Source organism: Sinocyclocheilus grahami, unplaced genomic scaffold, assembly GCF_001515645.1.
Source record: "Sinocyclocheilus grahami isolate Dianchi unplaced genomic scaffold, SAMN03320097.WGS_v1.1 scaffold864.1, whole genome shotgun sequence".
In the NCBI taxonomy this organism is placed as follows: Eukaryota; Metazoa; Chordata; class Actinopteri; order Cypriniformes; family Cyprinidae; genus Sinocyclocheilus; species Sinocyclocheilus grahami.
Window position 1 is genome coordinate 115503 of NW_015506043.1, and position 23960 is coordinate 139462.

General features: G+C 33.1%; 2 protein-coding genes across 2 annotated transcripts in view; one reads left to right on the forward strand and one right to left on the reverse strand.

Moving 5' to 3' along the window:
- Positions 1 to 579: 579 nt before the first annotated feature.
- LOC107563269 (WD repeat-containing protein 91) lies at positions 580 to 21251 on the reverse strand. The gene is made up of 16 exons (XM_016248084.1): positions 21143 to 21251; positions 20764 to 20900; positions 19173 to 19352; positions 17425 to 17632; positions 17184 to 17266; positions 15238 to 15344; positions 12730 to 12898; positions 11478 to 11633; positions 7710 to 7888; positions 6948 to 7098; positions 5849 to 5943; positions 5492 to 5651; positions 5303 to 5411; positions 2550 to 2662; positions 2165 to 2362; positions 580 to 1231 (listed from the first exon to the last, which is right to left on the reverse strand). The coding sequence occupies exons 2-16, from the start codon at positions 20884 to 20886 to the stop codon at positions 1067 to 1069; spliced, it is 2196 nt and encodes a 731-aa protein (XP_016103570.1). The 5' UTR covers positions 20887 to 20900; positions 21143 to 21251; the 3' UTR covers positions 580 to 1066.
- A 1208-nt stretch (positions 21252 to 22459) lies between these two features.
- Positions 22460 to 23960, forward strand: part of LOC107563270 (ras-related protein Rab-27B-like) — a 37025-nt gene continuing 35524 nt past the window's right edge. Inside the window, exon 1 of the mRNA XM_016248085.1 lies at positions 22460 to 22716. Within this exon, the coding sequence (XP_016103571.1) occupies positions 22715 to 22716 (2 nt within the window). The 5' untranslated portion in view covers positions 22460 to 22714. The remainder of the gene's footprint in view (positions 22717 to 23960) is intronic.

Here is a 23960-nt window from a genome sequence, read left to right on the forward strand (position 1 = left end):
GAAGTCAAGTTTTTCGCTAAATAATAAATGACATTTCGGTTTGTTTTTGCCAGCTAGTAAAGCTTGAAAAGATGGCCACACTTCACTGCCATTAGAACAAACTCGATTAAGACGTTTTTAATTTCTCTCATGTGTTCAGAAAACGAAAGGTCATACAGCTATAGAACAACACCATGGTAAGTAATTACTGATGTGTGTGTGTGTGTGTGTGTGTGTGTTCTATCCCTTTCAATTACCAATAATCAAAACTACTTTTCCCTCAGATTGTAAAACTGAACCATGAATGCACTTACAATGGAAAATGTTAACACTTTAGAGTGATAGAATTACCAACCAATCCTGTTTAATCAAATCTCTAATCATGATAAAAAAATAAGTAAACCTGGTTTAATATCTACACATGGATACCATGATATGACATTACATATCTATCTGTAAAACACTGCGTACATGAGTAAATAACACACATTTATACTGAATCATTCATCTAAGTGGTTATTTTTGCTTTAAAACCATTTTAAGAGACTTGTAATTCTATTGCTGTGAATATATTTCAAATTAATTTGTTTGTCGTTGTATTTCTAATTCAATCACAAAAGCGCACTTTAAATGATGCACAGGATTTAGTTTGAACATGTTTTTTAATGCAAAACAGGACGCAAAAAAATAATAATTTGTTTAAACATCATTCAGATGCTTTATTACTTGGTTAAGTTGCATTTTATGGTTCCATAAGTAAGAAATAAACACCATCTTAGTTCGTTTGTTCTTTTCTCAAGAAACATTTCTCCACATATTCTTAGACATCACTAACTGGCAAAGAAACATAAACGCTTTGTGAAAAATATATTATACGTCATCACTCTCTGGATCTATATGGTCTGTTATATCATTCAGTGAAAATGTAGATTTGTCGTCTTTAAATCAGTAACATTGTTTTGATATTCTAACGGTCACCTGTCAGCGATGATTGGTTCATAAGACATCACGTGATTTAAACGTTAGCAGAGATTCTGCTTCAGTCATCATCATCATCATCATCATCTTCCTCACTGGCACTAAATACTCAGGGTTTCTGAGCGAGCAGCGTGCTGAGTTTGATCTTGCCGTCCATAGACGCGGTGAGGCAGGTGCCGCAGTCCATCGCTGAGCACCAATCAACCGTCACGACGGGCGCTTTATGACCGCCGAGAGACAAGACGCTTTCCAGACCCGCGTCCGCCTTATTCAACTAGACAAGAGCAGAGCAGATATTAGGCTAGGCCCATAACATTAAAACTAAATCCACGAATAAACATTTCTGATACTTGAGCTAAAATAAATAAATAATAAAATATAACATTTTATTTCAGCTATAGTTGCCAAGGCAGCATTTCTCATTGTTGTTTAGTTTAAGCTTAAGTACTCAAATAACTCAAATTAAAATAATAATTTGAAATAATACTTCATAAAAACTATACATATTAAAAACCAATAAAACGAGAACAACACAAAAACATAAAACTAAATAATTAAAATAAATAGGAAGTGAAATAAAATAAAATATTAAGAAGTAAACTTTTTTTATTATTGCAACTTATTTTATTTCAGCTAGTTGCAAAAGTAGCATTTCTCACTTTTTGTTTAAAGTCGAAAAATAAATTCGAAAATTAAAACTGTAATAAAATTGAAAACAAAATATATAGAAACATTTAAAGAAACTAATAAAAATGAGAAAAGCAATAAAATTACTAAAACAAAAAATAATAATTTTAACTGTTAGTAACTTAAATAAAGCAAATGTAAACTGGAATAAAATATAGAAAACTTAAACTAAACAAAAATGAAAAATGCTGCCCTTACAACTAGCTGAAATAAAATAAGTTGAAGTATTAAAATAACTAAAACTGAAATAAAACTAAATAAAATCTGTATAGACACATTAAAAAAATTATAAAAAAATACTAAAACTTTCAAATTAAAATGTAAGAGGAAGACAAAAATAAAAACTAGTTCAAAATATTAATAAAAACTATAATAGTATACCAATGATAGTAAAATAACACTCGTTCATAATGACAGAAACATACTAGTGACGAAAGCAAAAAACAAACAAAACAACCAATTCCTCAATGAACTAGACTCACCTGACAGGTGTGAGTGTATGTTAAATGTGTTGTTTTACCCGGTAGATATTTCCTCCGTTGCTGGAGCAGGTGAGAACATGTTGGCCCTCAGAGTCGAAAGCGAAGAGTCGGCCGCGTGGAACCTGAACCTGTTTATAGCCGCTGTATCCCGACAGGACAAACGGCCCCACGGCATCCTGGGACAGCGAGTACTCCGACTGTTTCACGCCACAGCGGTGGATATTCCACTGCACGAACTGACAACAAACACAATATTACCGATTACTTAACACATAACTTAAAAGATATTGAACTGATACAGGGAACTGAATCAGACTTCTCAACTCGAACACCATTTTTGCTGCTGAAGTTTAATCAGAGACGCTATTAAAAGACGAGTGGCATGTGGCGTAGAAAGCAATACAGCATAGAGATTCGCATCACCTTCCCGTCCTCGCCGATGCTGAAGACGGTGTTCTCGTCGTAGCTGAACTCCACGCTGTACACTTCGCCGTCATGAGCCTTCCAGCTCAACGCGCTCTCATAGCGCTGCATGTCTGCAGAGAAACGCAGCAGACACAAACACTTCAACATCCACATTAAATGCGAGCAACATGGGGTTTAAAAGATGATTAATATTCAGTAATGTTATCGATTTAACTGCACTGGCACTACTGGATGAGAACAAAATTGAACTGAACTGAACTAAATAATGACACTTTTGTCTTATGTAGAGCTTGACACTGTTAGTGAACTGAATCAACACTGAACTAAACTGAGCTGGAAAATGGATCTATTGTCTTCCGTAGAGCTGCTTTAGCTGAAATTGTATTAATTTCAATTTGATTAATTTTACTGAATCAATATTTAACTAAATTTGAGCAGAATAATTCAACTATTCTGCTTTACAGCTGAAACTGAATGTGTTTCATAACTGATTAACTTTGGAACATCGACACTGATATTGAACTGAACTGAATCAATGCTGAAATAAATTGAATCAACACTGAACTAAATTGATCTGAATAACGACACTATTTTCTTTTGTAAAGCTACTTTAGAACTGAATTGAACTTATTTTCGACACTATTTTCTATTGTAAAGCTACTTTAGAACTGAATTGAACTTATTTTATAATTGATGAACTTTGCAACATCTACACTGTTATTGAACTGAACTGAATCAATGCTGAACTAAATTGAATCAGCACTGAACTAAATTGAATCAACACTGCACTAAATTGATCTGAATAACGACACTATTTTCTATTGTAAAGCTACTTTAGAACTGAATTGAACTTATTTTATAATTGATGAACTTTGCAACATCTACACTGTTATTGAACTGAACTGAATCAATGCTGAACTAAATTGAATCAGCACTGAACTAAATTGAATCAACACTGCACTAAATTGATCTGAATAATGACGTAATTTTCTTTTGTATGGCTCCTTTAGAACTGAATTGAACTTATTTTATAAATGATGAACTTTGCAACATTGACAGTGATATTGAACTGAACTGAATCAACATTGAACTGAATTGATCTGAATAATGACACTATTGTCTTCTGTAGAGCTTAACAGCTGAAATTTGGTTTATAATTGATGAAATTTAAAATAGTAACACTGCTTAGTTTTGTATAAAGCGCTAAAGAAATACATGCGACTAAATCTGAATCTCAGCTCAACCGTCACCATGATAACTTTCTTACCGAACAGTCGTATCATCCCGTCTGCGGCTCCGGTCACCAGCAGGTTTCCGTTGTGGTTAAACGCCGTGCAGTTTATGGCGACCGGACCCGGCTCCAGCGCAAACTGTAGCTGAATGCAACAAGACAAACATCATTACAGTGAGTTTTCAGTCAATACAGTTCTGTATTGGTGCCGTTTGGCTTCAGTACCTGCTGTTTGACGGTTTTGGTGTCCCACAGTAGCAGCTGTCCGGATACAGGAGCCGAAACTCGTGCTTCGCCCTCCATCACAACACCAGATTGAGCAGCCGGAGCCGCGGCAGAGCAGACGAACGACGTTCCGCTCGGACTGCAGGCTAGCGACAGGATCCTGAACACATGCAGGAAGCTCAGAATGGAATAGGAATCTACTGGATATATACTGTATACTGTCTACTATTTAAAAAAATATATTTTGTGAAACAGTATGCAACAATAACTTATAAATCAGATGCATGTAAAAAATTGTTTATGCATGTTTTTTTAGATGAGATCCTGGTGCATTATGGGTAATTTGTGAGGACTCACCGTGGATGGATGTCGTCTATGGTCATCTCATACAGGCTCTTCTTGGCATCCGTGTCGTAAAGCTTTACCGTGCCGACGCCACTGCCGAGCAACAGCTATAAGACCAAAATCACCACACAAACCAATAAAACCACCAAATTCTAATTAGTTATGAAATTACACAACTGTTTAAAATGGTTATTATTTTTAAAAATGATACTTTTATTCGGCAAGGATATATTAAATTGATCCAAAGTGACAGTAAAGAATTTATAATGTTGCAAAAGATTTCGATTTCAAATAAATGCTGTTCTTTTGAACTTTCTATTTATCTGTGAATCCTGAAATATAAAATGTATCATGGTTTCCACACAAATATTGGGCAACACAACTGTTTTCAACATTAATAATAATAATCATAAATGTTTCTTGAGCAGCAGATCAGCATATTATACTGATTTCTGAAGATCATGTGACGCTGAAGACTGGAGGAATGATGCTGAAAATACAGCTGCGCATCACAGAAATACATTACAGCTTAACAGAGATTCAAGTCAGGGATATAATTAACTAAAATTAAAAACATAATAATAAAAAATAAAACAACTAAAACAAATTAGGCTAAAATGAATGATTAAAAATCAATAAAAACTATAGATATATTTAAAAACAAAACCTAATTTTAAAAAAATGACAAAGGTTAACTAAAAATAAAGTATAAGCAGAAAAAAAAATTTATTCAAAATATTAACAAAAACTATAAGAGTATCTCAAAGGTACTAAAACTACGCTGTTTTAGACTGTAATAATATTTCACACTATTACTGTTTTTACTGTATTTTTCATCAAATAAATGCAACCTTGGTGAGCAAAAGAGTAGTTTTGTATAAAGCGCTAAAGAAATACATGCGACTAAATCTGAATCTCAGCTCAACCGTCACCATGATAACTTTCTTACCGAACAGTCGTATCATCCCGTCTGCGGCTCCGGTCACCAGCAGGTTTCCGTTGTGGTTAAACGCCGTGCAGTTTATGGCGACCGGACCCGGCTCCAGCGCAAACTGTAGCTGAATGCAACAAGACAAACATCATTACAGTGAGTTTTCAGTCAATACAGTTCTGTATTGGTGCCGTTTGGCTTCAGTACCTGCTGTTTGACGGTTTTGGTGTCCCACAGCAGCAGCTGTCCGGATACAGGAGCCGAAACTCGTGCTTCGCCCTCCATCACAACACCAGATTGAGCAGCCGGAGCCGCGGCAGAGCAGACGAACGACGTTCCGCTCGGACTGCAGGCTAGCGACAGGATCCTGAACACATGCAGGAAGCTCAGAATGGAATAGGAATCTACTGGATATATACTGTATACTGTCTACTATTTAAAAAAATATATTTTGTGAAACAGTATGCAACAATAACTTATAAATCAGATGCATGTAAAAAATTGTTTATGCATGTTTTTTTAGATGAGATCCTGGTGCATTATGGGTAATTTGTGAGGACTCACCGTGGATGGATGTCGTCTATGGTCATCTCATACAGGCTCTTCTTGGCATCCGTGTCGTAAAGCTTTACCGTGCCGACGCCACTGCCGAGCAACAGCTATAAGACCAAAATCACCACACAAACCAATAAAACCACCAAATTCTAATTAGTTATGAAATTACACAACTGTTTAAAATGGTTATTATTTTAAAAAAATTATACTTTTATTCGGCAAGGATATATTAAATTGATCCAAAGTGACAGTAAAGAATTTATAATGTTGCAAAAGATTTCGATTTCAAATAAATGCTGTTCTTTTGAACTTTCTATTTATCTGTGAATCCTGAAATATAAAATGTATCATGGTTTCCACACAAATATTGGGCAACACAACTGTTTTCAACATTAATAATAATAATCATAAATGTTTCTTGAGCAGCAGATCAGCATATTATACTGATTTCTGAAGATCATGTGACGCTGAAGACTGGAGGAATGATGCTGAAAATACAGCTGCGCATCACAGAAATACATTACAGCTTAACAGAGATTCAAGTCAGGGATATAATAAACTAAAATTAAAAACATAATAATAAATAATAAAACATAAAACAACTAAAACAATTTAGGCTAAAATGAATGATTAAAAATCAATAAAAACTATAGATATATTTAAAAACAAAACCTAATTTTAAAAAAATGACAAAGGTTAACTAAAAATAAAGTATAAGCAGAAAAAAAAATTTATTCAAAATATTAACAAAAACTATAAGAGTATCTCAAAGGTACTAAAACTACGCTGTTTTAGACTGTAATAATATTTCACACTATTACTGTTTTTACTGTATTTTTCATCAAATAAATGCAACCTTGGTGAGCAAAAGAGACTTCTTTAAAAAAACATTTAAAAAAATCTTTACATACATAAAACATAATATTCTTTTTATCAACCCCAAACTTTTTACTAGTGTTTGACTGTTTTTTGCATTTTTACATTTCACAGCTTAAATATACAAACATGCTAAATTGCACCCCTGAAAATGCAAACGCTGATAATGTATGTGCCGTCTGAAGCTAAATCTTTTTATCTGTGTTTATTGGTGAACAGTGCCGTGATTTACCAGTCTGTTGGGTTTGGCCGCCCATTCCAGAGAGAGCAGCGGGGACTTGGACATGATAGTGGCTTTGGTTTGCATGATGGGATTGAAGGCCCAAACCTTCACCACCCCGTCCACATCCAGACTGGCCACTCTCCTGCCCGAGCAGTCCACCCTAAAAACACAATGATATGATGAACACAAATGTGACCCTGCAGCACAAAAGCAGTGTTAAGTCGCTGGGGGATATTTGTAGCAATAGCCAACAATACATTGTATGGGTCAAAATTATAAATTTTTCTTTTATGCCAAAAATCATTAGGACATTAAGTAAAGATCATGTTCCATGAAGATATTTAGTAAATTTGCTACTGTAAATATACCAGAACTTAATTTTTGATTAGTAATATGCATTGCTAAGAACTTAATTTGGATAGCTTTAAAGATGATTTTCTCAATATTTCGATTTTTTTGCACCCTCAGATTGAATCCAAATATTGTCCGATCCTAACAAACCATACATCAATGGAAAGCTTATTTATTCAGCTTTCATATGATGTATAAATCTAAATTTCGAAAAATTGACCCTCTTGACTTGACTTGGTTTTGTGGTCCAGGGTCACATATGATGAAACTACGATGACCGACACCACATCACATCAGAGCTCATTTACATACAGCATCCAACAGCCCGTGTAATTATAAGAGTCAGAGGAGCACAATGCTTAAGAAAAACTAAATTATAATTGTTTTTGCTGCAGGAACAGCAATATTTAATGTCCACACCTGCAGTGCATGATGGATGAGTGATGCTCTATATACTCCTCTTGACTCAGTTTAATGAAGGGCTGCTCCACTGAAGCTCCGCCCACATCACAGACTCGCGTCTGATTGGTGGAGTCTGTCTGATCAGGAAGAGCTTCGGTTTGAGTGTCTGGATCCGAATCGTTTTTCTTCTCTGAACTCTGTGAAGATCACAAACACAATAATACATAGAAACGTTCAAGACAGACCTGTCACGATGAAGTCAGTGGGATTTCAACTCGTTTAATATCCAAACTGAAATAATAGCAGTAACCTCCCACTCCCATGATGCACTGCAAATGACACAAAGTTCTTCCTACACTCCCAAACCCACTTATATATATTTGTATATATCTGAATATTTTGTAATAATTTTGTTGGTAATACTTTACAATAAGTTTCCATTTGTTGACATTAGTTTACTAACAACAAAAATACTTCTGAAGCGTTTATTAATTTTAGTTCATGTTAAATTGAACATTTACTAATATACTATTATTATTATTACTAATATATTATTAAAATCAAAAGCTGTATCTGTTAATATTATTTGATGGACCTGAGCTGACATGAAATAACAATAAGCAGTTGTATTTTTATTAACATTAACAAAAATGAGTACATTAAAACATTTTCGTTAAGTGTTCTGAAATGTTATGTTTAAATATGCAAATGAGGCATTATCTAATTAAATATGCACTAATTTGCACAATGAGGCCAATATGGTAATCACATTCAGAGGATGTTTATTTGGGTCAATTATTGTTAAAAAATACTATATTTCAACCCAGTGTAAATAATGTTATTTCCAGAAAATAAATCAGATTATTAGATAAAGCCAGGTTCAAAATATTTTTTTCTATATTATTAAAATCAAAAGCTGTATCTGTTAATATTATTTGATGGACCTGAGCTGACATGAAATAACAATAAGCAGTTGTATTTTTATTAACATTAACAAAAATGAGTACATTAAAACATTTTCGTTAAGACAAGTACATTAAGACCAGTTTTGTATTACAAGTGTTCTGAAATTTTATATTTAAATATGCAAATGAGGCATTATCTAATTAAATATGCACTAATTTGCACAATGAGGCCAATATGGTAATCACATTCAGAGGATGTTTATTTGGGTCAATTATGGTTAAAAAATACTATATTTCAACCCAGTGTAAATAATGTTATTTCCAGAAAATAAATCAGATTATTAGATAAAGCCAGGTTCAAAATATTTTTTTGATTTGTTGGTGTATTAGAGTTAAAGGTTTTTATAGAAGGGATTTTTGATTTCTCTTTTTATCACTCCATAAATGAGAAAATACTGTCAACAGACAGAAAAAATACATTTTCGCTACGTTTTTAGGAATAAAATGTTGTAAATATAAAACATTATGTGAATGATGTATGAACAAACCCTTCAATAAAAACCTTCAGAATATAGAGAGGAATAAAACTCTAAGTTTTGGTGTATGTAAGTGCTGCTGAAGTGGAGAAACAAACCCACAGCCTTTAAATATATGCATTTTCACCATTTTTTTAAGAATAAAATGTTGTATACATTAGTGTGAACGATATATGAACAAACCCCTCAGTAAAATCCTTTAGAATATAGAGAGGAATACAACTCTAAGTTTTGGTGTATGTAAGTGCTGCTGAAGTGGAGAAAAAACTTTTAAAGACATGCATTGTAATTGAAATCTACCCAGGTGAAAAAAGTACACTTCCATAATGTACTTAAAGTGCTCTATTTTCGCGCACTAATTTTGTACTTAATATACAAAAAAATCTTCTTTAGTACTTCTTAAGGTAATCTTAAGAATATCTAAGTGTACTCAACTGTGCTATTTTGAAATACCATGTATATGAACTAAAATGTGCTAAAAAAAAGTGTTTAAAAAATGTATTTAGGTACTTAGGTTCAAATTTACAAGTGGTAACTAAAAAAAAAAAAAATTAATACAGAGATAGTATGTTAAAAGCACATTTTAGTTCATATACATGGTGTCTCAAAATAGCACAGTTGAGTACACTTAGATTTTTATCACTCCATAAATGAGAAAATACTGTCAACAGACAGAAAAAATACATTTTCGCTACGTTTTTAGGAATAAAATGTTGTAAATATAAAACATTATGTGAATGATGTATGAACAAACCCTTCAATAAAAACCTTCAGAATATAGAGAGGAATAAAACTCTAAGTTTTGGTGTACGTAAGTGCTGCTGAAGTGGAGAAACAAACCCACAGCCTTTAAATATATGCATTTTCACAATTTTTTTAAGAATAAAATGTTGTATACATTAGTGTGAACGATATATGAACAAACCCCTCAGTAAAATCCTTTAGAATATAGAGAGGAATACAACTCTAAGTTTTGGTGTATGTAAGTGCTGCTGAAGTGGAGAAAAAACTTTTAAAGACATGCATTGTAATTGAAATCTACCCAGGTGAAAAAAGTACACTTCCATAATGTACTTAAAGTGCTCTATTTTCGCGCACTAATTTTGTACTTAATATACAAAAAAATCTTCTTTAGTACTTCTTAAGGTAATCTTAAGAATATCTAAGTGTACTCAACTGTGCTATTTTGAAATACCATGTATATGAACTAAAATGTGCTAAAAAAAAGTGTTTAAAAAATGTATTTAGGTACTTAGGTTCAAATTTACAAGTGGTAACTAAATAAAAAAAAATTAATACAGAGATAGTATGTTAAAAGCACATTTTAGTTAATATACATGGTGTCTCAAAATAGCACAGTTGAGTACACTTAGATGTTCTTAAGATTATCTGAAGACGAATTATTAATATATTGAGTACAAAATTAGTGCGCGAAAATAGAGCACTTTAAGTACATTATGGACGTGTACTTTTTTTCCCACCAGGGTACAGACACAGACACAATAAAATAAACACTTAAATGTGTATTTTGGATGTTTTCTTTCCACTAGTCTGAAAGAAGACATGTTATGGAAGCAAAACCTCAAAATTTAGCAGTGCATGAAAAACAAACGTGTGTATTTAGGTACTTAGGTTCAAATTTACAAGTGGTAACTAAAAAAAAAAAAAATTAATACAGAGATAGTATGTTAAAAGCACATTTTAGTTCATATACATGGTGTCTCAAAATAGCACAGTTGAGTACACTTAGATGTTCTTAAGATTATCTGAAGACGAATTATTAATATATTGAGTACAAAATTAGTGCGCGAAAATAGAGCACTTTAAGTACATTATGGACGTGTACTTTTTTTCCCACCAGGGTACAGACACAGACACAATAAAATAAACACTTAAATGTGTATTTTGGATGTTTTCTTTCCACTAGTCTGAAAGAAGACATGTTATGGAAGCAAAACCTCAAAATTTAGCAGTGCATGAAAAACAAACGTGGTTTTGCCTTAAACCTGGATTTCTTTGTGGGATTAGTACTTCATTCTCTCATAAAATATCTCTAAAACACTCGTCTTGTATCTTGAGTTTCAAAGAGGTTTTTTTTTGTTTCAGATTAATGTTTATGTCATTTTGGGTTGTTGGTTTGGGTTATGGATCAGAACTTTTGAAATCCCTATGAAGAAAATGAATAGGAAATGTACTTCCCGAACAAAAACCAATGGATAAGTGTGTGGCTGCTGTTGCGCCAGTGTCATGTGAGGAGCAAAACGCAGAAACGCAGTGAACATGCTGGAAGAGAGTGAGAGAGACAGAGAGGCCTTTGTTCGGCACTGTTGGATAATTTCTCGGACCTGCGGTGGGAGTTTGGAGAGCAGCTCTTTTCTCTCTTTCTCGTGGTCATGGTACCGTCTCTGTCGGGAATGACCTGTGGCCAAATCCACCGTCGCCGTGGAAACAGTGGGCATCTTCAAGTCTTTTGCAGAAGGTTGATCTTTTGCCTTCGCAGACTGAAAAAATAAATCACAGACAGAAAAACCATTAGATTAGCAGAAAGACACAGAAAAACAGGGTTTAAACTTAGTTTGCTAGATCAGGGGTTTTCCACAAGGAAGTGCTAGGGGTCTGAGGAAATGCTACAAGAAAACTAAGTAAAAAAAAAAAAAAAAAAAGATGACAAAATACAAACTTGATTAAAATAAATAAAAATACAAAAAAACGCATTGCACAATAATGAGTAGAAGAAAAGATATTAAAATAAATGCAATTACAAACAAATTTGATTAAATAAAAATTAGATTAAAATAAGTAAATAAATAATGCATCTAAGTACAGTACAATATTGAGTAGAAAAAAAACAATCATGTTAATTAAAATACAAAAATAAGATTAAAATAAATAAAAAAAATTAAAACTAATAAATAATATGAAAAACAGTACACAGTACAATGACTAGAAAAACAATAACATAACTTAATAAACACATAATAAAAATCAAAGTAAATACAATTAAATAAAAAGCAGATTAAAATAAGTAAATAAATCAATAATACACTGACAATACAGTGTAAGAATGAGTACAAAAAACAATAATGTAACTTTAAAAATATTAAATAAGAAGTAAATAATACAATTCAATTAAAATAAATAATTAAAACATCTAATAGTAAAGTATTTTAATGAGTACAAAAAAATAATGTAACTACATATTTTCGAATTAATATTCTAGACATCTCACATTTCACAGTATAATATAAGCCTTTTAAATTTTAGGATGGGGTCCTTTGTCTTAACATGGATTAACCCAGGGTGACTAACTATACTAAGTAACTAAAAATAATAATAAAATAAAGTAAATCTCTCTCTCTATATATATATGTGACCATGGACCACAAAACCAGTCATAAGTTATAATATAATTTATAATATTAAATAAGCTTTCCATTGATATATGGTTTGTTATGAATGTATAATATAAAATGTATAATTTTGACCCATACAATGTATTGTTGGCTATTGCTACAAATATACCCCAGCGACTTAACACTGCTTTTGTGCTCCAGGGTCACATATTATCTGAATGATGTTAAAATAAGACTGATGTACCTGCGCTGTGGCGGCGGGGTCCTTCCGGCCCAGCGAGGCCTGTGTGGGTGAGGATTGGGGCCCTGGGGCCGTTTTCCCAGGGGCCCGTCGGCCCTGAGGGAGGAAGGTGGAGAAGAAGTTTCTGGACGGCGTGGTCATGTTGACGTTCCTCTGACTGGACACGAGATCTCTGAGAGAAAACAGACGAAACATCACGCACGTTTCTGAAAACACACACACACACACAGCACCTGATTCCCGCTCACTTCCCGTCCTCTGTTTATCCTGTTCGTCTTGATTCTCCAGTAAATTACACAAAGAGGCTTTTTGTCAAGAAACTTGAAGTCTGATTGTATCCAACGTGACTTCATGCGAATCTTCATAAAAAGCTCGCAGAAATTACAGGAACAGAAACGTTTACACCTCATTTGGATGTTATGTGTGCAAATACATTTCAAATGCACGTTGGGAGATTCTGACAATGAAGCTTTGATTTCATATTTTCAGGTGATTTTTCAAATGCACTGATCCCGAGATGATTTCCAGAAAAGATCACAGACACACCTAGGCCTGTCACAATAACACCTTTTTGTTTTGCGATATATTGCCCCAGAAATAATTGCGATAAGCCATATTATTGTCATTTTAAAGACCATTTTATCCCACTGAATATATAATCATAATGTAACAGCATAATAATGCAAGACGGCCTACACACTTCCAAACGACAACAACATTTTAATTTTTAAGAATATTTAGATCATGGAAATTAAGCATCAAAATATTAGCTACCTTAAAAAACCTGAATAAATAGTAAATAAACAAAAAGTGCAAAGTAGAAAAAAATAAAAATGCACAAGATGAGATTTTTCCATCTACAGATTTTCCCCGGACCTTCATCTCTCTGTAAATGAAGGGTGCACACTATTGCTGAAAAACACAATCTCTACTTATAAGTCAGATGTCTGTATGCATAAAGACACAGATCCCTAAACAAGACCATATCTGCAGATGAAACTTTGTTTGTGCATTTTTTAAAATGTGAACCAGCAGCTCGTGACTACATCACGTTATGCACAAGAAGCTGCAAAAGACACAGGCGCAAGTGGAATGTACAAAACTAGGGATGCACCCAAATGAAAATTCTTGGCCGAAGCCGAACAAAATTAAACACTAGGCGGAATACCGAAAACTGAGTTTTTTTTCCCCATGTATTTTGCCAAATTTCTTTTCCACCATTGCATAAATTAAATAGCCAAAATTAGCTTTTTACTGTTTTGTCTTGCTTTCCAAAGAAAAATAAATAAATTACAAAACAACAATTTAAAAATATTTAACACTGAACATTTGTAACTTTCTAGCAGACACTATACCAACAAAGCACAATTTAACTTAAAATTAATAAGTTAGTAAAATAATAATTTTTGGCCATCAGACCCCCTTCTTGAATCAGGCGTGTATTTTTTACTGTACAATTAAACGCAGCCTTGCTGAGAAGAGACTTCTTTTAAAACATTAGACAATATTACATATCCTAATTTGAACGCTATGTGTGAATGTTATAATAGAGCTGTTGTAAAGATTATTATTGGCTTACCTTTTATTTTATTTTACAGAACAACAGTAAAATTACAACAATACTAACATTTATGAATGTTGATAAGAGTTCTTGCTTTTTCTCAAGACCTCAGCGCTTCTTTTTGTTGACAACAGCAGATTTATAAATGAGTCTCATACCGAATTCGTCGTACGTGTCGCATTGTCACATGCCTTGTCAAAATTCATAAAAATGTGACTGAGCAACTGAGGAGTAACACTGTTTCAGTGCAGATTTTCCTCACGCTTTAGACTTTGAACCCTGGTTAACAAGCAGATCCGCCGCGAGTTCGTGCAGCGCTGTCAATGCAATGCGTGCGTGTATTAGAAAACATAACGTTCTGCAGTTTATTTACTAATTGTTTAAGGCCATTTCACGATTTCAATCATCATACAGTAACCAGCAACAATCACCCCTTTCTCTTCTCATCGAAGACACGCGATGCAGTCCTAAACAGTCTCTCGCTGTCGGTGCTTGTAATGATTTTTGCATCTTTCTCCGACAGTTTAAATGCTTCCACACTGCTGACGTGTGCTGCATAATAAAGTGTGCACGCCTCTCACTCTACGCTGGACGCTATTTGATCTCGTCACGTCATTGTTCGGTCTTTTCGCTTATTATTTTTGCTATTTTCGGCCGAATAATTTCGGTTGCCGAACATTCGGTGCATCCCTATACAAAACATGGTGACATACATTTTTAAGTAAATATAATTTGCGATATATTGCATCACCAAAAAATGATTGAGGTCATGTACATACATTGCACAATAAGTCGATAGATTGATTACTGCGACAGGCCTAGACACAAACACGTCAAATCAAGACTATGGTGAGAACGTGCCATTTCAAGTGAATGTTTATTCACTAATCAAACTCTTGTCAGGCTCATTATAATAAGTTAATATATCTGTATTGTGCGAGTCTCCTCACAGCTCAGTGTCTCCCAGTCGGTCCATGTGCTGGACGTACGGCGGGAGTTTGTGATGGACCATCTCCTCGTCTTTCTTCAGGCGCGACTCTCCGTGAAGAGCAAATAACTGGAACAGACCCAGATATCAGATTACAGACAGATGCATCTTTCCAAAATCGCTTCATTATACACATCTGCAAACTAACAGATGTGCGGAACTGAACCGTTTTATTCCAGTGCAACTTTTAAAATGCAGTACTACCTTAAAATAACACAGCTTTTTTTATTATATTACATGTATCATTGTTATTTAAGCATATACAGTGGGGGGAATATTTATTTGATCCCCTGCTGATTTTGTAAGTTGCTCACTTAGAAAGAAATGAAGGGTCTGTCATTTTTACGGTAGGTTTATTTTAACGGATAGAGACCCAAAAAATCCAGAAAAAACACATTATATAAATTGATATATTATCTAACCTTTATATAATGTGTTTTTTCTGGATATATTAATGGATAGTGTTTTATTATTAATATTTAACATTTTTATTTTTAGTACTATTTATATTGAGTACATATTTCTATATTAATGAATATTACATTCATTCATATATTAATATTTTTAATTATTGATCAGTATAAATGTATTATCAGCATAAATTAAGTACTACCTCGAAATAATTTACCTTTATTGTTATTATTTGTATTATTATTATTATTAATTCAATTTATTATTGTTTATATTAAATACATATTTACTGTATATGTTGATGAATAATATTTTTAGTATTATTATTTATCATTATTATTTGTTGAATTATTTATTATTTTTATTGTTATTATTAAGCATATATTTATATATGACTGAATATTAGATTAATATATAAATAATATTTTTAATAATAGATCAGTATCAATTTATTATTAGTATAAATTATTTAGTACTACCTTGAAATTTTTTATAAAATCTGAGTTGTTACATTATTATTATTATTATTACTACTATTATATTATCTAGTATATATTTCTACATTACTGAATATTAGATTTATTTATATATTGATATTTTAGTATAAATTCATTTAGAATGAGTAATTATATTATTATTTAACTTTATTTCTCAGAATAATAATAATTTTATATATGTATATTACTGAATATTATATTAATATATTTTTAATTATTGATCAGTATAAATTCATAATCATCAGAAACTATTTAATTCTACCTTTTTATGTTATTATTATTATTATCATATAACTTCTTATTGTATATTTATATTAATTAAAAATATTTGTATTATTACTAGTAATTATATTATTATTATTAACATTTAGTATTAGTAATTATATTATTATTTAACTTTATTTCTCAGAATTAGAATTATTTTATATATGTATATTACTGAATATTATATTAATATATTTTTAATTGTTGATTAGTATGATTCATTATCAGCATTGTAAGTGCTTCGTTGTACAAAGGAAGGAGTTGAATAACATATTTTATGTTTTATTCTAGTGCACATTTTTACAATGGAGTTGCATATCTATCATGTCACATCAATGTATGCAATATTATTATTATAGTGTGCATTATTATGTCTATTGTGTAATATTTGTCTACTCACTGGAGCCTTTAGAATGCAAACAATGCAACATGTACATCTTACGTGTCAACTGTGCAATAATGTGTGCAATAAGATATTTAATATCTTAAATTTGTATTGTATCATTAAACAGCACACCGTTCATCGCCGACTGTATTGCAGATAAGGCTTAACTCTGCACTATCGCCTTGTTTGTATTGGTTTGTGTATTGTTGTCTTGTATCGTATAGTAATAACATTTTTTTTACATGTGACTGCACTGTTAGGATTGCTCAAATGTCACTATACTCGTATAGTGACGATAAAGAATCTTGAACAGGCGTTACTAACTAAACTACTAACCAGTGAAGGTCTCACCTGCTGTCTGAGCTGCTCGCTCTCCTCCTGAACACTCGTGATTCTCTGGACTTCACTGTCGAAGCTCAGGAGCACAGGCTGAGGTGACGCTGTTAAGGAGCTCAGTCTGATCTCATTACAATTAATGCACATACAAAATTTACACAAAAAGTACTATTTCTATGCATCAAAGTCACATTAGTGCTATTTCAACAGCTGAAGGACCATCATAAGCATCCCACAGCAGGCAGTGTTTGGATATGCATGCACTGGAAGAGGACGCTCAGGAAGTTGTGCAGAGACACCAGGAAGGTGTCGGCCCACTGCCGGGAGAAATACGGAGAGAAGGAGGGATTCTGCTCCGGCGCCGGGATGAAGGGCAGAGCGAACCAATCACGCCACTCCGGCTGAGCCTGCAGCTCCAGCACCTGCTTCAGGAAAAACTCCTGCGTCTTCTCGGGATTCTTCATCTGAGACACAGCAGAGACACAAGACACAGATCGGTCTCCCACTGATGAACTACACTGAGCAGAAAATGACCACACACTTCTAAACCTTTTTATTTATTATGATTATTTTACATGATTATTATTAATATTTAGTATATATATTTGCATTTTCATGAATAGTATAATCATAATAATTATTATTTAATAATATTAATTAATATATGAATTACATTTGTAATTTATGATGAGCAAAAATTAATAATTTAGCTTTTTATCATGTTATATTTATTATTAGTCGTTTATTCTTTTTATTATTATTATTACACGATTAAGTATATTTATATAATAAATATTTATATATTAATGAATAGTATTTTATTATTATCATTATCATTGTTAGTATAATTATTTACATTTAGTTTACATTGATATATGAATGAATATTATGTTCATTAATATATTAACAATATTTTTAATTATTGATCAGTGTAAATTCGTTATCAGCATTAATTACATTTAGCACTAACTTGAAATAATACAGCTTTTATTACTTTATTAATGTTTTTGTTTTTATAGTTATTATTATTATTTATTTATTTAATATATTATTATTTTTAAGTATATACTTATATATCAATGAATAGTATTATAATAATAATGATTATTTAATGTTATTACTTTTAGTATTGTTATTTATTACTGTTATTAATTTATTTAATTTTATTTATTTTAATTTATCTACATTTAATTAATGGGTATTTATTTTATTTTATTTATTTTAATTTAATTTATCTACATTTAATTTATGGGTATTTAATTTATTTTAATTTATCTACATTTAATTTATGGGTATTTAATTTATGTTATTTAATTTATTTTAATTTATCTACATTTAATTTATGGGTATTTAATTTATGTTATTTTATTTATTTTAATTTATCTACATTTAATTTATGGGTATTTAATTTATGTTATTTTATTTATTTTAATTTATCTACATTTAATTTATGGGTATTTAATTTATGTTATTTTATTTATTTTAATTTATCTACATTTAATTTATGGGTATTTAATTTATGTTATTTTATTTATTTTAATTTATCTACATTTAATTTATGGGTATTTAATTTATTTAATTTGATTTATTTTAATTTATCTACATTTAATTTATGGGTATTTAATTTATTTTAATTTATCTACATTCAATTTATGGGTATTTAATTTATGTTATTTTATTTATTTTAATTTATCTACATTCAATTTATGGGTATTTAATTTATGTTATTTTATTTATTTTAATTTATCTACATTTAATTTATGGGTATTTATTACCCCCATAAATTAAATGTAGTACTACCTTGAAATAATATAGCTTGTTTTGCATAACAGTAACAAAATTAGAGGCAAAAATGTGTGTAATCACCATGAAAATGACACAACAATACAAAAAACCTTAATGATCCAAAAAAATGTGCTTCAGTTTCATTTATGCAAAATACAATTTCTAATTTTGTTCTTTTGATTTGTGTGTGAAGCATGATCTGGACATGTTCTGGAGCACCTGAACCGTGTGAATGATGTAGAAGCGGTAGAGGCTGGTCCTCAGCTTGTTGACGGTGGGTCTGTAGACGTCCTCCAGTCTGGAGAAGAGCCTGCGGTCCAGATACGTCCAGTACTCCTTCAGACCCGTCAGATCATAACTCTGAATCAGAAGCTGGAGCTGATCGATGATCTTATCAACCTGTAATAAAACATGAATCAACAAAACCCTGAGATCGGACTGCGGAGAGAAAACTGTACAAATCGGCACAACACAACATTAAATATACTGATGTGGAGGAGTTTGTTTCTTCATCAGGTTTGGAGAAATGTAGCATTGCATCAGTGTGCTCCGCAAGTGAATGGGTGCCGTCAGAATGAGAGTCTGATAAAAACATCACAATAATCCACAGCACTCCAGTCCATCAGTTAACATCTGGAGAAGACAAAAGCTGAAACTTTTTACCTAAAATACATCGAGCCATAATAACTCTTCCTCCAGTGAGTCAGTGTTCTGGTGTGAATCAGGAGAGAAATCTGCACAGATCAAGCAGCGTTTAAACAGCTCTAAACACATATGTGGCTGGATTCTGATGTGAGAGACAACAGCAGATGCACTTTTTCACTGGAGGAAGCGTTATTATGGATTATAGACTCGTATTTTAGTTAAAAACGTCTTAATGCTGGATGTGTTTCAGCTTTTGTCTTCTCCAGATGTTAACTGATGGACTGGAGTGCTGTGGATTATTGTGATGTTTTTATCAGCTGTTTGGACTCTTTTTACAGATCAATAATGTATATTTGACTTGTGCATGTTCATGCATACTCATATCCAGTGTTGGGGAAAGTTACTCTTAAAAGTAATGCATTACAATATTGCGTTACTCCATAAAAAAAGTAACTAATTACGTTACTTAGTTACTTTTTATGGAAAGTAATGCGTTACGTTACTTTTGCGTTACTTTTTAAATCTGGACAGGGCTCGCTTGTTTGTTTGTAAAATAAAAAAGTTATATTTTTGGCAAATATAAAAGCCTTTCACAGCAAAAGTGAAGTGAATGCGCCTCAGGCTGAAGGGAAAGTACAGTAGAATGCAGAAGAATACATTTCAACACAGCAATAAACAAAGACACACAGATGTTCGTCTAGAGTAATGTGTGTTTATTAGTACGCTTGAACTGCATCATCGAAGCTCAGAAGCTAATAGAATGGGATTAAATACATAAAGCATATTTGTGTTGCTTAACATTTAATTATTGCAGGTTTGCGTCATATTCTGAGTTGCATTATTTTTATTCATTTTGAGGAATACTGAATCTGTGTTTTTGTGAGTGAGATGAATTAATGCATATTCATATTTATTTTAGAGCTACAGTAACATCTTCTGATTTCTGTCACCATGGCGACACCAGAGCTGTCAATCAATATATTGAAAATTAAAAAAGTAACTTGCGTTACTTATCTGAAAAGTAACTAAAGTAAAAAGTAACTAAACTAAAGTAACTCAGATATTCTCTTGTAAATTAAAAAGTAATGCGCTACTCTGCAGATCAGATCCGCTGAATGCATGACACTGCAGGCGTGTGGAGGTGAATATCCAGCCATAAACTCACTCTGAAGCCTTTCTCTTTGTCTGCTTTGATCTCGGAGTCCAGATGCTTCAGTGTGCCGGTGAAACCGCGGTATACCAGATACTCCCGCACCAGATCATCCGTCCTCTCCACCGCTGAGGCCATCCTCTCATACTATCCTGATGCACACAACATGCACAATACACAAAAACATAACACACGCGTGATTATTTCTCAGATGGTGATGCATAACAAATGAGTGCGCGTGAAAGTGGACGCTGTTATTTCCGAGACAAAGATGGGTTCGTGCATGCCCCGATTTGTTTACTTCACCCTTAGATAAGATACAGTCATCTACAAATGCATGCAAATAAAATGTGTCGCGTGGAAACACAGTGCTTAAATCAAACGAAGCGTTTACCTGATTATTAATAAATATCTCTGATGCGCTCCTTCCTGGTTTCGGCTTCTGCTCGTCATGTGATCGCAAGCGTCACGTGTCCTGTGATGACGTCAGCAGACCGCACGCTTCCGTCACGTGCGCTACGTGCAACAACACAACTCTAGCACACTCATAAAATGCACTGAGCCTCAAGCCTGCTGTGTGCAATTCTCATTACTGTAATACTGTATTCAAATCATCCTACCTAAACACTTTTTAAACAATAGTTTAAGTTTGGATAACTAGGCTAATGCATGCATAAAAGGCATGAGATCTCCTAGATATCAGTGAACAATAACTTATTCGACTTAAATACGGGCCGCACTGAGATGAGCCTCATAAGCTGATGATATGAGGCTGATTTTACTGTCATGGTTGAATAATCAAACACAAGGAGGTTCAGTGACAGACTGCACACTGCTGTTCAAAAGCTTGGGATCAGTAAGATTTGTAATGTGTTTTAAAGAAGTCTCTTCTGCTCTTCAAGGCTGCATTTATTTGATCAGAAATACAGAAAAATCTGTAAAATTGTGACATATTATTGCAATTTAAAATAATGGTTTTCTATTTTAGTATACCTTGAAATTTTATTTATTTCTGTGATCAAAGCTGTATTTTCAGCATCATTACTGCAGTCTTCAGTGTCATGATCTTCAGAAATCATAATAATATGCTGATTTTTATCAATAATCAGCTTCATATTTTTTTTGGAAGCTGTGATGCTTTTTTCAGGACGCTTTGATGAATAAAAAGTTAAAAAGAACAGCATTTATTAAAAGGTGCATTTTGTATATGTTATAAAAAAATTATATATGCAAAAGTTTTAGATATCATTTATTATATTTTTATTTTTTATATATTGAATATGAAAAATAAATTTACACTGTAAAAAATCATTAACAGACAAAAATAATGAAAAAAATGCACCTTTTAGTCACCCCCCCCCCCAGTATATATATTTTTTTGCTCACGTCACCGTGAGTGAGAATGATATCATATTTAAAAGTCAATACATGTTTTAAAATATTATAAAATTATAGCAATGATCAAAAATTTCAGTTCAAAGTAAAAAATACGAAGAAAAAAAAAACAGTATCCAAACAGCATTCTATAATTCCTGAAATATTGTTTAGTTTTTTTACATTTGACTGCATTTTCGCAGTCTATGGATGTGTGAAGCCTCACCTCGTGAATATTAATTACACTCTTAATTGGACGCTCCAGTAAAGAACGTCAGCATCTGATTAATATTCATAAGCAAACGTCCAATGATCGCGCTGCGACCGGCGGCGCTAGGACCCGGATCAGAACGCGCCGCCGCGGGGCTGGGAACTGATCGGCTGCCACAGATCCACACGAGCCTCACACACACTCATCAGTACACTTCAGGAGGTGTGCTTTAGTGTCTGAGCGTCTCGTTGAGCAGATTCCCGTTCGGATGAGGCGCGGTTCGAGCGGAGTAAGCGGCGGCGGGCTTTGATGAGGATGAGGATGAGGATGAGGATGAAGAACGCGAAACACCTGTGATCACGTTCAGCGTCAGCCACTGAGATGTGAGTAAATCACCGGTGCTAACTCGTGTTATGATTATGAACATCATCATGTGTGCTGCTGTGCATCCGTGAGCTCGATGTGTGTGTGTGTGTGTGTGTGTGTGTGTGTGTGTGTGTGTGTGTGCCGGAAGCCTGAGTCACCACGCACACACACACACACACACACACACATACACACCGCGCAGCATCACAACAATTGTGCCCATGTGTGATGTTTCCATCATGTCAGTCTGAATCATGTCTGATTTCACTGCTATAATGGCTCTAGAATGGTAATACCATGTTTTTTAGTCATTTACCATGGTGCTAGCTCTCTATCATGTGTGTCACTGCTTATATTCACATGCAAAAAAGTATTAAATATCACTATGGTACTGTCATGGTAATACTGTGTGTGTTTTTTTGGACATAGCTCATAATCATGTCTATTAATGCTTGATTTCAATTATCATGGTGCTGTAACTACTACCATGTTTTCTGCATACATGCTTTTTGGGCATTTACCATGGTATTGGCACTCTGTCGTGTCTGTTATTGCTTATTTTCACTTGTAAAGAAGTATTAAATATCACCGTGGTACTAACATGGTAACATGGTTTTATGGACATGCTTTATTTATTTTTTTAACTTGTACCATGGTATGTTTTTCAGACGTACCATGCTCGTATTCATGTCTGTTACTGCTTGATTTCAAGTGGCAAAATCATCATGGTGCTTTAACGGTTTTAAAATCATACTACTATATTTTTCTGCACATGTACCATGGTATTACCATGTTTTTTAGGCGTTTACCATGGTAGTATCTCATAATTATATCTGTCGCTGCTTGATTTCAAGTGTAAAAATTTGTTATGGTCCTATAATTGTTTTAGAATGTTAGTACCATGTTTTTTTGCATGTGTACCATGGTATTACCATGGTGTTTTGGACCTTTACCATAGTAGTAGCTCATGGTTTGTAGGTTTATGAGTGATTATCATCACCACTGATCACCAGTAATCTGTGACTGTAAATAAACTATTGATTAAAATAAGTCAGATAAATGTCTAATTAGTAAATTAGAGAGCGTTTGCTTGAGCAGAAGTTGTTGGCACAATGCTAGGATGTGGTGAGTGGTTGCTAGGTGGCTGCTAGGCGCATAAACTCCACCCCTGCAAGCTCACATTCATCTGCGTACATTTTTGAGTGCCACGCCCACATCTCAACATCCAATCATCATCCAGTGTGTAGAACCAAGACCCCGC

Excerpts from the sequence above, each read along its gene's own strand:
- LOC107563269 (XM_016248084.1), bottom strand. The coding sequence starts at position 20,886 with ATGGCCTCAGCGGTGGAGAGGACGGATGATCTGGTGCGGGAGTATCTG. Across the intron at positions 15,345-17,183 it reads GCGAGCAGCTCAGACAGCAG|TTATTTGCTCTTCACGGAGA; the intron begins GTGAGACCTTCA and ends GGTCTGTTCCAG. Across the intron at positions 5,944-6,947 it reads CGGCCAAACCCAACAGACTG|CTGTTGCTCGGCAGTGGCGT; the intron begins GTAAATCACGGC and ends TTGGTCTTATAG.